At 40.1% G+C, this 15489-nt stretch overlaps 1 protein-coding gene across 1 annotated transcript in view; it reads right to left on the bottom strand.

Moving 5' to 3' along the window:
- The window catches only part of LOC140476793 (uncharacterized), a 567118-nt gene that overhangs the window by 256059 nt on the left and 295570 nt on the right, over positions 1-15489 (bottom strand). The window contains exons 33-34 of the mRNA XM_072569588.1: positions 7873-8039; positions 5487-5706 (exon numbers count right to left, since the gene is read on the bottom strand). Of these exons, the coding sequence (XP_072425689.1) occupies positions 5487-5706; positions 7873-8039 (387 nt within the window). The remainder of the gene's footprint in view (positions 1-5486; positions 5707-7872; positions 8040-15489) is intronic.

Below are 15489 nucleotides of genomic sequence, written 5' to 3'. Positions count from 1 at the left end.
AGATGGTACATAGAGGCAGACCAAGAACCGGAAGGCGGGTAGGCTGTTCTCGGAACTGTCACCTCAGACAAGTACCAGGGTGGGCCGGAAGGTGTGTTAGAGTGGACTGAGAGCCAGAAGGGGAGTCGGGGCGGGCTGCCTTGGTGTGGCTGGAAGGTGGGAGGGATGGTGAGCTTGCTGGATTGCTGGGGGTGCTCTGTATTCTGTGCATTTTTTTTACTTAATTGGACTCTCTTATATGCATTTGTTTCTACTACTTTTGTGATGACTAAGTGGGTTTTGAGGTTTGTTGTCATTTCCCTGAAAACTGGTTGTTTAACCAGTTTGGACCAGTGGGGTTTGGGGTCTAGCTTAGCTGCCCCTCTCCCCTGTAAATTGCTGTTTCTCTGTAAGTGGTTGTTAATGTTAATTGTTTATTTGTGAACTATTGTTTAATTTAAAAAAACCCAGGACATTATTAGACCCTCCTCAGTTCAGGGGGCTGACTCTGAGCTGGCTTGGCCACTGTCAGTGCGTTATTGCTGTTGTTGGTTTCTGCTACGTTTTGGGGGAAAATCTGATTTCTGAAGTGGTTGAATTATTTAGCCAGTTTGTTAACTGGTATTCCTTATTTTTGAGTGAGGACTGATTTCTAAACTGCCTGATCAACACAGTCAATGTGTTTCAGGTATAATTCAGTTCTCATTAGGGGATTGTTGTTTCACTGGCTGGTTACAGCCTGTATGTTACTCTTTCCCTTTTAGACATAGAAAAGTACAGCACAAAACAGGCCCTTTGGCCCACTATGTTGTGCCAAGGTTAATCCTAATATAAAATATAGTAATTTAATCTACGCACCCCTCAACTCACTGCTATCCATGTGCATGTCCAGCAGTCGCTTAAATGTCGCCAATGACTCTGCTTCCACCACAACCGCTGGCAACGCATTCCATGCATTCACAACTCTCTGCGCAAAGAACCTACCTCTGACATCTCCTTTATACCTTCCTCCTAATATCTTCAAACTATGACTTCTCGTACCAGTCAATCCTACCCTGGGGAAAAATCTCTGGCTATTGACTCGATCTATTCCTCTCATTATCTTGTATACCTCGATCAGGTCTCCTCTCTTCATCCTTCTCTCCAGAGAGAAACATCCAAGCTTATTCAACCTTTCTTCATAAGGCAAGCCCTCCAGTCCAGGCAGCATCCTGGTAAATCTTCTTTGCACACTCTCCAAAGCCTCTGTATCTTCCCTATAGTAGGGTGACCAGAACTGGACACAATATTCCAAGTCCGGTCTCACCAGGGACTTGTACAGCTGGAGCAAGCCTGTAATCCTCTAAAGCAGTTCTAGATCCTTGCTTCCTCCACCTTACGTAAGCTGCCTTCTTCCTTTTGACGAGAAATTCCTCTGTTCTCATCATCCAAGGTGACTTAATCTTACCCCTTCTTACCTGTCTCAGAGGAACAAATTTCTGCATCACTCGCAACAACTGCTCCTTAAACAGTCTCCACATGTCTGCTGTGCCCTTTCTGTGGAACAATTGCTCCCAGTCTCTACTTCCCAACTCCTGTCTGATAGCGTCATAATTTCGTTTTCCCGAAATAAGTATCTTCCCTTGGTAACTGCTCCTTTCACTATCCAAGGCCATGCTAAATGTGAGGCAGTTGTGATCACTTTCATCAAAGTGCTCTCCCACCACGAGATCTGACACCTGTCCTGGCTCGTTGCCAAGCACCAAATCCAAAATGGCCTCTCCCCTTGTCGGTCTTTGAGACAAGGACAATGTTGATTTTGTGGCAGGACTTGGTCCTTGCACTCTAGTTTTTTGTGTGTGTCTTCACTGCTTTTGGTGTTTGGACAGAGCACTTGTGAGAAAATACATCTTACCAGATAAGCTGTTCACATGGGCAGGCCTGGCCCTGGGACTAGACCTCTGTAAAGACTGAACACGTGTGTGTGTGCTAGGAGGTGAGCACTTGCTGCGTCCTGGAGTTTGGGAGTAGGCCCTGCCTTCGGGAGTGGACCAAACCCCTGTGAGTTAACTGCACCTTTACTATGTACTGTACTGTGTTCCTGTGAGTGGGCCTAGTTCTCTCTGGATGGGCCAGGACTCTATGCACAGGACTAAATGCCTGTGTGCTGTGTATTTGCTGCCTTCAGGAGTGGACTCTGACCTCAGTTGTTGACTCTGTTTTTAGCAATGGACTCTGCAGTTTGGAGTGGATTCTATTTCTGACAATGTACTTTGTATACTGGAGTGGAATCTGTTCCTGGGAATGCACTCTACATTTTGAAGATAACTGTTTATGTTAATTGACTCTACCAGAAGGGACTCTGTTTGTTGTTATGCCCGAAACGTCGATTCTCCTGTTCCTTGGATGCTGCCTGACCTGCTGCGCTTTTCCAGCAACACATTTTCAGCTCTGATCTCCAGCATCTGCAGTCCTCACTTTCTCCTCTAACAGGCCTCTGTGAGCTAGGTGACTCATATGTCGTCCTGAAAGCTGTCACCCTGAGAGCCAGAGGATGGGTAGGCCGTCCTGTGAACCTAACTGTGGGTAGGCTGCCCTGAAAGTCGGAGGGTGGGTAGGCTACCTCGAAGCAAGAAGCCCCAAGAGCCAAAAGGTGGATAGACCGTTATAAGCACTTCGTCCTGAGAAGGTGTAATCGGGATCGGCTGTCCTAGAGGTGGTTGGAAGGTGTGTCAGAGTGGCTGAGTGCCACAAGCTGCGGAGAGGCAGGCTGAGATCCAGAAGGCTTGTGAGCTGGCTGGGTTGTTGGTGGGGGAAGGGGGTCTTTATTTTTTGCATTCTTTTTATGTAATTGGATTGACTTGTATGTATTTTTTATTATTTTGCAGTGATTGAAAGTGGGATTTGAAAATTTCCTGAAAACTAGTTGAATGGTAGGGTTTGGGGCCTGGCTTTGCCACTTGTCTCCCTTGTAAAATTGCTGTTTCTTTGTATCCAGCTCTCAATGTTAACTGTTTTGTAAACTGTGTATTGTTTAATAAAATAAAATAAAAGAACCCAGTATATTTAGACCCTCCTTGGTTCAGGGGACTGACTCTGAGCTGGCTGGCCATAACCAATCTGCCTCTGCCTCTGCCTCCATCTGTTTTTGGGGAAACTTGATTCCTGAACTAGCTAATCTACACTGCCAGTTTTGTTAACTGGTATTCCTTTTTTAATGAGGACTGATTTCTAAACTGCCTGACTTACACAGTCAGTGTTACAGGTGTATTTTAGTTCTCATCAGGGAACTGTTGTTTCACTGGCTGGTTACAGCCTGTGTGTTATTCTTTTCTCTTTTACTTTGACAAAAGGATTATGTTGATTTTTGTAGCGGGGCTTAGCTGTGCACTTTTTTTTTGATGTTTGGCCTGAGCCCCTGAGATAATGCTCTGGCAGGGATAGGCCTGATGCTCCAGCTGCCTTCAGGAGTGCATGCTGCATTCTGAAGAAAACCATTTATGGTAATGGACTCTGTACCAGAAGGGCCTGTGTTTGTTGGTAATTGACTCTGATTCTGTCTTGTTGCATTTGGATTTATGACTTGCACTGTCCTGACCCTAGGTCTGGCAGGCCTCACTGTGAGCCTCATAGGTTGTCCTGAAAGCTGTTCCCCCCTGCAAGCCGAACGGTGAGTAGGCTGCCCAGAGAGCCAGAAGGGGGTTGGCCGTCCTAATTGCTGTTGTCCTTGGAGGCAGGGATACAGGATGGGCTATCCTGGCAATGGTCGGAAGGTGAGTCAGGACAGACCAAGAGCTGGAAGTGCATGGGGCGGTCTACCTTTGAGTGGCTGGCAGGTGGGAAAGACAGGTGATTTGCTGGGTGGCCAGGTTTATCTGTGTTATATGTATTGTTTATTGTTTGGTTTACTGGATTGTTTGTATGTGATTGTGTTTATTGTGTGATTCCACCTTTTGATAATGTAAGGTGGAATTCAAGGTTTGTCCTCATTTCCCTGTGAACTGGTTGTAGTGAGGTTTGGTATCTGAGTTTGCTGCCCTTTCCCGTGTAAATTGCTGTTTCTTGTATATGGCTATTTTACTGTTTGTTTGTAACTTGTACCGTTAATATAATAAAATACATAAACAGGAGATTTAGAACCTCCTCAGTTCTGGGGACTGACTCCAAGCTCGCTGGCTAGTGTGCTGTGCATATGTAAATAAACACTATCACCTGATGAAGGAGCGTCACTCCAAAAGCTAGTGTGCTTCCAATTAAACCTGTTGGACTATAACATGGTGTTGTGTGATTTTTAACTATGTAAATAAAGGGTGACTTGATGACCGGATACTGGCCGCTATGTAGTTATTTCAAACACTGTCCCCAGATTCTCTAACCGTTTGTTTCTTCCCCTATAGTGATGGAAAAAAAGTGCCAGAGGCTAAGAAAAAGCACAAGCAAAGTGACACTTACTCCCACTCTTCACCAAACTCCCCTATCTCCAAGCCCCAAAATATCTGTTCAAGACCACACTGTTTAAGTCACATTGAGATGCCTGGCCTTGTATCCTGCTGCACAAAAGCTGACTGGAGGTCCAGAAAAACTTGTTTCAGCTATTTTGCTTAATTATCTAACTTCATTTACTTGACAGTGGAGACATCGTCAATTTCTGCTCAAGAGAAATTTAGATTTCATGATAGATTTCACAAAATATATACAGGGCGTTCCTTATACCCTTCAATTAACCTCGATTAATTTGCTCATTTATTTCTTGTCAATCCTTTGTGTGAAAGTAACTGATTTTACTGGGCTTGTCTCCTTTACTAAATCCAGGTTTACTTTCTTGTTTTGTCATTTAATTTTTTTTTATCTACCCTTATGTTCATTCACATTTAAATGTCCAACTACTTTACTAACAAACAATGTTTTGTTTTTGCCAATTAGAAGTGACAGTATGGTTTCTTTTTTTGGTACCAATAGTATGACTAGTCTGACTATACAGCAGGGATTGTATGTACGATTTGAAACACAGTTCCTCAATTTGGTCTTTTGTCACATGGAGTCATGGCTTGTAACTGATATCATTCAGGGCAATTCCAAACCAATCAAAGGTGGATTAGTAAGAACATTTGTATCTGCCAAAGGCTAGGGTTGCTTGCTTTCTTTTCATATTAGGCTATTTCAAGACAATTAAACAAGGATAAATATTAATATTTAAATCAGCAGAATTCTCGAAGTAGTTCATATAATTTTTTCAGGGAATAATAGGAAGTGTGCATGCTTTAAAGGAGGGGAAAAGCAATATTATATAGCTTAAAATTGTTATCTTAATTTCTCTTCAAATACATTCTTGGAATCAATAAATATTAGAATAGACATTTAGCATAGAATTATACAATGTGTACATTACCCATCAAATCAGTTCTTGAAGGAGTCATTAATCTGATCGCATTTTAAGTAATTAAATAGAACATGATGCAATTATACTTGCTAATATTTAACAGCTCCTGAAGTTTTTAATCTAATTTTTCCAGTAATTATTTTCCTACCCGGTAACAGGTTTTGTCCTCCTTTTGTTACAGAAAATTCTTTCACCAGCTCCTTGTCTTCTTTAGTAGCAGACAGCCAGGTGTTGCAGTTAAAAATGAAGGCCTGTTTTGTTTTCAAATCTTCCAAAGCTATTGACACTAAATGCCAACCTACATAGCTTCCCAGTTCTTCACCATTGACTCGAATCTTATAAATATCTCCAATGTCTTCGATAAAAATCTAAAAGAAAATATAGTTTAGCTTGAAAATATGTTACTATTGAATGTCTGACAGAGAGGAAGAAATTGGTTTCACTGATACTCCAAAAGGTAGGCTTATGTCAATTTCCCTGGGGCAAATGTTGCAAATTGTGTGAACTCTGAAGAATGCCACACAGGCAGTGTAACTAATAGCTTGTGGTATAGCAGACCCTGCAGAATTGACTCCGGTCTGCATAACACCGTTATTAGTGATACTACCTAAAGAAATTTGATGTTGATTGGTAGCTATGGACTTGTTACTAAACAACTACAAATGCACTTACTCAGTTATACAAGGCTTTCTTTAAATCTACCTCTCCTTCCTTAATGTTCTTCTTTTCAATCTTTATTAATTCAGTATTACTGCATTTTGTCATTTTAAGTAGTGTATACTTACAGCACAATGATGTCCATTGTCTACTTAAATCATCTCTGATAGTTCAAAAGAGTCAATATAATAGTATGATAAAATCAACAACTTTGGCATTGCCTTTAATGTAAAATGAAATGACCATTGGTGCTTCACAGGACAGTTATAAAGCAAAACATAGTACTAAACCAGAAAAGGCAATATTGGGGCACTTGACCAAAGGTGTGCGTTAAAGGTCATCTTAAAGCCAAGTAGAAATTCAAAGGGGTTTATGGAGGAAAGTCTAGAACCCAGCAAGATCAAAGCAGAGTCATCAATGATAGATTACTTAAAATCAAGAAGCTAGGATTAAATGACTACAAGTATTTTGAGATTGAAGGAGATGAAAGAGTTAGAGGGGTAAGCCCATATGAGACTTTAAAATTCTGATGCTTGGTTTCATGTTGAACAATTGATTGTCTAGATCCTTTGTAGGTCAGTAAACACAGGAGGGATAGATGAATGGAACTTTGTATGAGAGTAAGGACAGGTGCAGCAGAGTTTTGGTCAATCTCCTGTTTGCAGAGGATAGGAAGTAGTTTGCTGACAAGTAATGTCTTGAGTATTGTCAAGTCTAAAGATAACAAAGGCATAAGTAGAGTTTCAACAGCAGATTAGCAAAGTTAAGGTATTGTCACAGATATAGAAATAGTTGATTTTTGTGATAGTGCAGATCTATGTTAGCATCAAGTACATCAGGATTATAATTTGGAGATGCCGGTGTTGGACTGGGGTGTACAAATTTAAAAATCACACAGCACCAGGTTATAGTCCAACAGGGTTAATTGGAAGCACACTAGCTTTCGGAGCGACGCTCCTTCATCAGGTGATAGGTGATATCACTTGATGAAGGAGCGGTGCTCCGAAAGCTACTGTGCTTCTAATTAAACCTGTTGGACTATAACCTAGTGTTGTGTGATTTTTAATCAGGATTATATGCAATCGACTTCAGTTGGAGACCTTTAGGATAGAGGGATAGAATCATTTCTAGGGAGTGCGGTTGTAGGTAGGACTGAAAAAAAAATTCAGTATTTCCAAAGTTTATTTGGAGGAAACTTCTCATCAAGAAAAAATATTGACAAAGAAGTCTGATAGTTTAACAACAGTTGAAAGGTTGGATAGGTGATTGAGGTAGTGATGGGTGAGATTAGTTCTCATGAAAATCGATGGTGTTATTGGATGAAGTTGACAAGGGGTAGCAGTTGAATTAAGAGCATAAGAATAGGCAATTATCCCCTCAAACTTGCTCAGCTATTTGATACAATCATGGCTTACTTCATCTAGCCTCACCTGTACTTTCTTGCCAGCTCTTCATAACCCTTCAATCCTAATTAAAAATTTATCTATTGTCTCATTTATTCAATGTCCAAGCATTCATTACAAGCTAGAGTACTGAATTCAACAGATTCATGACACCTAAGAAGTAATTTCTCCTCAGCAATCTTTTTAAATTTGCTACCCGTTATCCTAAAACTATGACCTAGAAATAGAACAGGGCCAAGGATAGATCTTTATGGGATATCAGTACTGATATCAATTACTTCATTTAGGTTATTTTGAGCACAGTAGTTAAAGGACTGACTGAATTCTTCAATCATAACCGCATAAAATAATAATTATAAATACATTATGAGCATACCAAATTTTAATACTCAATGAGCTCTTAATACATTATTTAACATGTAGTTTTGAATTGTACTCTTAAACCAAAAAATTCCAAAATATTTCATATCTTACAATAAATTCATCAATAGCTCCTGGAAGGAAATGAGGAGATTCTGGCTTGTCTGAAGACAGAACGATTTCATCACTTTTTCCCTTTGAACCATAAGCCACCAGAGTAGTTTTAATACCTTCAGGTTGCATTGAATCTTTGGCTGTTTCCAGACTGATCTTGAATTTCTCTGTATAGCATAAAATTGCAACATACAAAGCTGTAATTTACATAGAAGAGAGCCCATTCACCAAAGGAACCTTACAAAGAGTCAAACCTGATTTGTTTACTCATATTTTCTCCCTATAAATGCTGTGTATTTCCAGCAATTTTGTTTTTATTTCAGATTTCCAGAATTTGCTTTTCTTTTTATATGACACTGTGCTTTTTATTTGCAAGTCATGAATGTCTGATAACAAAAGCAAACAAGATTATCAGAATTAGATTTAGGTGAGGAATAGAATTAACCAAATTTTCTCCTTTAATTGCTATATACAAAAATGATTTAAGTTACAGTTAGTTGATACTACTTTCACTGGATTATAGACTCATACAGTACAGAGCGTGCTCTTCAGGGCCATCAAGACTGCGCTGCTAAAAATGTACTACTATCTGTATTGGTCCCATTTTTCTGCACTAGGCTCACAGCCTTGAAATGGAATGAAACTTCAAATACTCACCTAAATATTTCTAAAATGTTTTGTGGTTAGAGTTCAAACTTTTGAATGTTACAGATAATGAAGAATCTTTTACAACATGTATTCACAGAAACCATTTAAAAATATATTTTATGTAAATATAATCTAATGTATTTCAAACACATTTTTTTCATACATGTTGCAAGAATATGTAAATTTTTGATTTTGTTTATTCATTTATGGCATGTGGACATTGGCTAGGCCAGCATTTCTAATTCATCCGAAATGACCAGAAGGCAGTCAAGAATCAAACATATTGCTGTGGGTCTGGAGTCACATGTAGGTCATAGAACATAGAACATTACAGCGCAGTATAGGCCCTTCGGCCCTCGATGTTGCGCCGCCCTGTCATACTAATCTGAAGCCCATCCCACCTACACTATTCCATGTACGTCCATTTGCCTGTCCAATGACGACTTAAATGCACTTAAACTTGGCGAATCTACTACCAACACAGGCAAAGCATTCCATACCCTTACTACTCTCTGAATAAAGAAACTACCTCTGACATCTGTCTTATACCTATCTCCCCTCACTTTAAAGTTGTGTCCCCTCGTGTTTGCCATCCCCATACTTGGAAAAAGGCTCTCCTTGTCCACCCTATCTAACCCTCTGATTATCTTGTATGTCTCTATTAAGTCACCTCTCAACCTTCTCTCTAACGACAACAGCCTCAAGGCCCTCAGTCTTTCCTTGTAAGACATTCCTTCCATACCAGGCAACATCCTAGTAAATCTCCTCTGCACCCTTTCCAAAGCTTCCACATCCTCCCTATAATGCAGTGACCAGAACTGTACACAATACTCCAAGTGTGGCCGTTCCAGAGCTTTGTACAGCTGCAGCATAACCTCCTGGTTCCGGAACTCAATCCGTCTATTAATAAAGGCCAAAACACTGTATGCCGTCTTAACAACCCTGTCAATCTGGGTGGCAACTTTCAGGGATCTGTGTACATGGACACCGAGATCTCTCTGCTCTTCTGCACTCCCAAGAATCCTACCATTAGCCCGGTACTTTGCATTCCGATTACTCCAGCCAAAATGTATCACCTCACACTTGTCCACATTAAACTCCATTTGCCACCTCTCAGTCCAGCTCTGCATCCTATCTATGTCTCTCTGCAACCTACTACATCCTTCGTCACTATCCACAATTCCACTGACCTTAGTGTCGTCTGCAAATTTACTAACCCACCCTTCTAAGCCCTCATCCAGGTCATTTATAAAAATGGCGGACAGCAGTGGACCCAACACCGATCCTTGCGGTATGCCACTAGTAACAACACCAAGGTGATCATGTTCCATCAACTACAACCCTCTGTTTTCTTTTAGAAAGCCAATTACTGATCCAAACTGCTATGTCTCCCACAATCCCATTCCTCCGCATTTTGTATAATAGCCTACTGTGGGGAACCTTATCGAATGCCTTGCTGAAATCCATATACACCACATCAACTGGTTTACTCTCATCCACCTGTTTGGTCACTTTGTCAAAAACGTCAATAAGATTCGTTAGGCACGACCTACCCTTCACAAAACCATGCTGACTGTCCCTGATCAGATTATTCTTTTCTGGATGGTTATAAATCCTATCTCTTACAACCTTTTCCAACACTTTACCAACAACTGAAGTGAGACTCATTGGTCTGTAATTACCAGGGTTGTCTCTACTACCCTTTTTGAACAAGGGAACACATTTGCTATCCTCCAGTCCTCAGGCACTATTCCTGTAGACAATCATGATTTGAAGATTAATGCCAAAGGCTCGGCAATCTCTTCCCTTGCTTCCCAGAGGATCCTAGGATAGATCCCATCCGACCCAGGGGACTTGTCTATTTTCACACTCTGCAGTATTTCTACTACTCTTCCTTGTGAACCTCCATCTCTTCTATTCTAGATGCAAGTATCTCTGTATCTTCCTCACCAACATTTTCATTTTCTATAGTGAACACTGTTGAAAAATATTTATTTAGTGCTTCCCCTATCTCCTCTGACTCCACACACAACTTCCCACTATTATCCTTGATTGGCCCTAATTTAACTCATCATTCTTTTATTCTTGACATACCTATGGAAAGCCTTAGAGTTAACCCTGATTCTATCTGCCAACAACTTCTTATGTCCCCTCCTGGCTCTTCTGAGCTCTCTTTTTAGGTCTTTCCTGACTTCCTTGTAACCCTCAAGTTCCCTAACTGAGTTTTCACATTTTGTCCTAACATAAGCCTTCTTCTCCTTCTTGACCAGGGATTCCACTTCCTTAGTAAACCATGGCTCACGCGTTCTATATCTTCCTCCCTGCCTGACAGGTACATACTTATCTAGGACACACAGGAGCTTTTCCTTGAATAAGCTCCACATTTTTAATGTGCCCATCCCCTGCAGTTTCCTTCCCCATTCTACGCTTCCTAAATCTTTCCTAATTGCATCGTAATTTCCCTTCCCCCAGCTGGAACTCTTGCTCGGTGGAGTACACCTATCCCTTTCCATCACTAAAGTAAACCTGACAGAATTGTGATCGCTGTCTCCAAAGTGCTCACCTACTTCCAAATCTAACACCTGGCCAGGCTCGTTACCCAGTACTAAATCTAAAGTGGCTTCACCCCTTGTAGGCCTGTCTACATACTGTTGTGGAAACCCTCCTGCACACACTGGACAAAAACTGAACCATCTATTGTACTTGTACTGTAGTGATCCCAGTCAATATTTAGATAGTTCAAGTCTCCCATGACAACTACCCTGCCTTTCTTACTGATGATCAAGAATCATCTTTGCTATCCTTTCCTCTGCATCTCTGGGACTATTTGGAGACCTATAGAAAACTCCCAGCATGGTGACTTCTCCTTTCCTGTTTCTAACCTCAGCCCATACTACCTCAGTTAATGAGTTCTAAAACATCCTTTCTACAACTGTAATATTGAACCTGATCAACAATGCCTCACCTCCCCCTCTTTTACCATATTTTCTATTCTTACTGAAACATCTGAATCCCGGAACCTACAACAGCCATTCCTCCCCCTGCTCTATCCATCTCTCTGTAATGGCCACAACATCGAAGTCCCAGGCACCAACCCACGCTGCCAGTTCACCCACTTTATTTCGGATGCTCCTCGCGTTGAAGTACACACACTTTAAACCAGTTTCTTGCTTGCCAGTGTCAGATACTTGATTTGGGATCTTCCTACTCTCATCCTCTTCTGTACCTGTTCTACAATTTTGGTTCCCATCCCCCTGCTGTATTAGTTTAAATCCACTTTAATAACTTTAGCGAATTTCCCACCCAGGATATTGGTATCCTTTTGGTTTAGATAAAGACCATCCTGCTTGTCAATCCAAGTAAGGATGGCAGATTTCCTTCCCTAAATGGTGTTGAAAACCAAATGGATTTTTATTTTAAAAATCAATCAAATAAGTAGCAGGGCAAGATTCTGCACAATGTAAAATAATATTTTTCATTACTGCTCAAATGGCTATCATCTTTCATGGAACAGCAGGAAATCCAAAGAAGATAAAGCTTTCAGTACAAAGAAAGGGAATTTTGTCTGGAGCTCTTTGCTAGCTGTGAGCTGTGAGCTCTTTCAAAAATAGTCCATATCACTCCAAAAAATTAATTGGAACAATCTATCTATCTGAAATCTTAGTGAGGAACACTGTGATATGACTGTACTCCTCCTCAATGAAATTTTCTAACTGTTACAGTCATAAATACAAACTTTAAGTAGAAAAGCTAGCATGACCTGTAGCTTTCAAGGTGATAATGGCAATAATAGGTTATGTGCCTTGGTTCCTTCCAGGCCACATTTAGAGATATTTGCACTTTGCCCATCTGTTGTTTCAAATGGAAGATTATAATACAACCTTTGTCAATGAGATCGAACAACATTTAATTTTCTCTCATCAGAGAGAAACTTGTAGAGTGAATAGAAGGGTTTGTTAGGATTTTAGTCTTTCAAATAACTATGAAACTCTTCATGAGGAGGGGTAACCCCTTTGGCATCTCAAGCCTCATGGCTCATCTGATTACTCTATTTTTCTGTCTATGCCCAAAACTTTGACCTCTGTGCTTGTATTTTTTTAAAAAAATCTACCTGTGTCTTTTAAATATGGAAGGACTCTGCTTCCACTTCATTTGTAGCAAGAGAGCACTGAAAACTCAAGACTTCATGAGAAAAAAAATTCTCCTGTTTCTACCATGAATGATAGCCCTTATTCTGAAACTGTTCCAAGATTCTCTGACAAGAAGAAACACCATTTTCACATCCAAGCTGGCAATACCCCTCAAGAGCATGCATGTTTCAATCAAGTTGCCACTTACTCTCCTAAACTCCAGTGAATACTAGACTAGTTTGTCTAACTTGTCTTCATATGGCTATCAGCCAGGAAGAGGACTGGAGCCTGAAAGTAGGAGAAAGTGTTTTTGCTAAAAACTGAGGATAGTAGTTTGACCCTTGCTTCTCCCAATCTAATGACAAAATATGATTGCAATTTCATTGATATTGGGGAAATAACCCGTAATCTGTAATTGAGGAGTTTCAAAGGTCCTTCATACACAATGAATCATAAAAATACTTAATAAACATTACATCCAATGATTCAATTCTATACATATCCCACCTATCATTCACTGGCACATAAGATGCATCAGGGAGGTCTAAGACCTCAACCAACATTGCATCATTCTATACTCAACAGCTTTACTAGAGGTTGCTCATACTCAAAAAAAAATTACTCACCATTCTGTGCAATCAACCAATTAGCAGCAAATGTAATCTTTGATACATTCTGGAAAGTTATTCTTACTTTGACTTCATAGAATATCTTTATCCATGACTATTTTATGCTCTTGAGATTATTACACTATTGTTTTTACTTATTTCTGTTAAACAACATTGTAATGAGACAGCAGATACACTCAACATCAAAAATAGACAGAGTGGGGTCTGTAAGTGTATTGAAGCACATGAAAAAAATCCCATGTTGGTGACCTAATTATGACCTACACAAATGATCAGTTCACTGTCTATCACAGCAATCTACAGTCTCAGCTCTGAAGCTGCAATATACTGAACACGACAAATTAATTGTCAGTCCAGTACTCAACCAGATAACTGTTTTTGTTTCTTTGAAGAAATTGATTGGCACAGCAGAACAGCCTTTGCTTAGTCTGGTCTCACTATTCTACAAAAAAAAAGTCTACTTTGCTCAAGGTTTGTTCATTTAAAATCTGTATTCTTCAGTTCTGCATTCAAAGTCCAACTCAAATTGCTTATTTCATTACATCATTTTTTACCCCTTACCAAGTCTTGCTGGTGGAACATATCCCTTGTCAAACTGTTTTCCAATAAAGAGAAAAAAAATCATAATTTAAAACCATAAGTCCCAAGCAATTTACGTCACTCCTTTTTGAACATTTCTAACATCATAATGTCCTATTCAAATATGATCATGTAATTTAAAAACTGAAAACATCCAAAAATTCTAATGATCTAATGTAATTTAGAAACTAAAATGGGGTCAAACTTCTTCTGTCCTTCATAGTATACTTAAACCCTAAGTCCAGTAGGAATACAGCAGAAAGATCAGAAAATGGAACTTAAATATGCTGCTTAGCATCCACCATAAGTCTCCCTGCCCACCATGCTTTGGTTTAGAAATTAAGGCTTTTTTTTGACTTCCTGTGTCACATAAGATCCAGCAGCAACTCTCATTAAACATGTTTATTTCCTACAAGTGCTACATATTTGGCAAAGAGACGAACATAGTGGCAGAAGTTGCTGGCATTGTTGAGAATGTGGGGATAATCGATGAATTTCTGTCTGCAGCAATTACTGCAGCTACTGTTAGAAAGATTTTTAAAAAGGTTGAATTAGGACTGTGTAAAAGGGGATATAACAACTAGCATCAAGAATATGCATAGATTGCGGCAACTGCATCACTTGTCCAGTAATTCATTATTAGTAGTGTCAGGTGAGTATCAGTGTTGCTATTCTTCAACGAGGTGCTCCATTATTAGTGTAGTTTCTTTCAGACCAACATTCCAGTATTGAAGCACTAGTTATGGTCAATCAGTTGTATAGGGCTGCCACATCATTTAGTCCATTACACAAAACCACCTAAACAAGCTCTCTACTCTGAGCTTCATTAGGGCAAAGTTAAACTGAAGTGCAGAGAAAACGCTTCAATGATGTCTTCAATGCCTCTATGAAGAATATGCAATATTCCCATTGATTCATAGGGATCTATTGCCCAAGAGCACTTAACCTGAAGAAATGTCTGCAAAGGAACTGTTTCCAGCATTTCCGAAAGCCAAGCACAAACATTGAAAGAAGAGTGAAAGAACCCAAGCATATTACCTACACACTTCAGCAAATACCACCTGCAGCAGAGTTTGCAGATTTATTATTGGTATTACCTGCAGAAGCCTTAATGTAAATTAGCAGGAATTTGTCCAGCATAATGAACAATAAATACTGCTAGGCAGCTAGGTTCTCCATAGTCTTTGAGCATCACATTGGACCTAATTTTGAGTTCAAACCATAAACACAACATGTTCTCAATGTGAAGGTGGGACTTCATCTCCACGAGACTGTACGGCCACCACTCTTTCTGATACTGTCAAAGACAGATATGTCTGCGGCTGGCAGATTGGTGTGGATGAGATAAAGTATGTTTTTCCCTCTTGTGGATTCTGTCACTGTTGTTGCAGAGCTACTCTTGGTGGTGGACATTGAAATCCCCTACCTAAAATACATTTTGCGCCTTTTCCATCCTCAGTGCTTCTTTCAAGTGTAATCAGTTTACCCTTGGTCATCACTCAAGTGACGGAAGATGTCATCAACAATGCTATCAAGCAGCATCTGCTCAGCTGTAACCTGCTTGGTAATTCCCTGTTTGAATTCTGTCAGGACCACCGTCCCATTACAGCTTTGATTCAATCATGAGCAAA

Source organism: Chiloscyllium punctatum, chromosome 5 (assembly GCF_047496795.1).
Source record: "Chiloscyllium punctatum isolate Juve2018m chromosome 5, sChiPun1.3, whole genome shotgun sequence".
In the NCBI taxonomy this organism is placed as follows: Eukaryota; Metazoa; Chordata; class Chondrichthyes; order Orectolobiformes; family Hemiscylliidae; genus Chiloscyllium; species Chiloscyllium punctatum.
The sequence above is the reverse complement of the archived record's forward strand: the minus strand, read 5'-3'. Positions and strand labels throughout refer to the sequence as shown.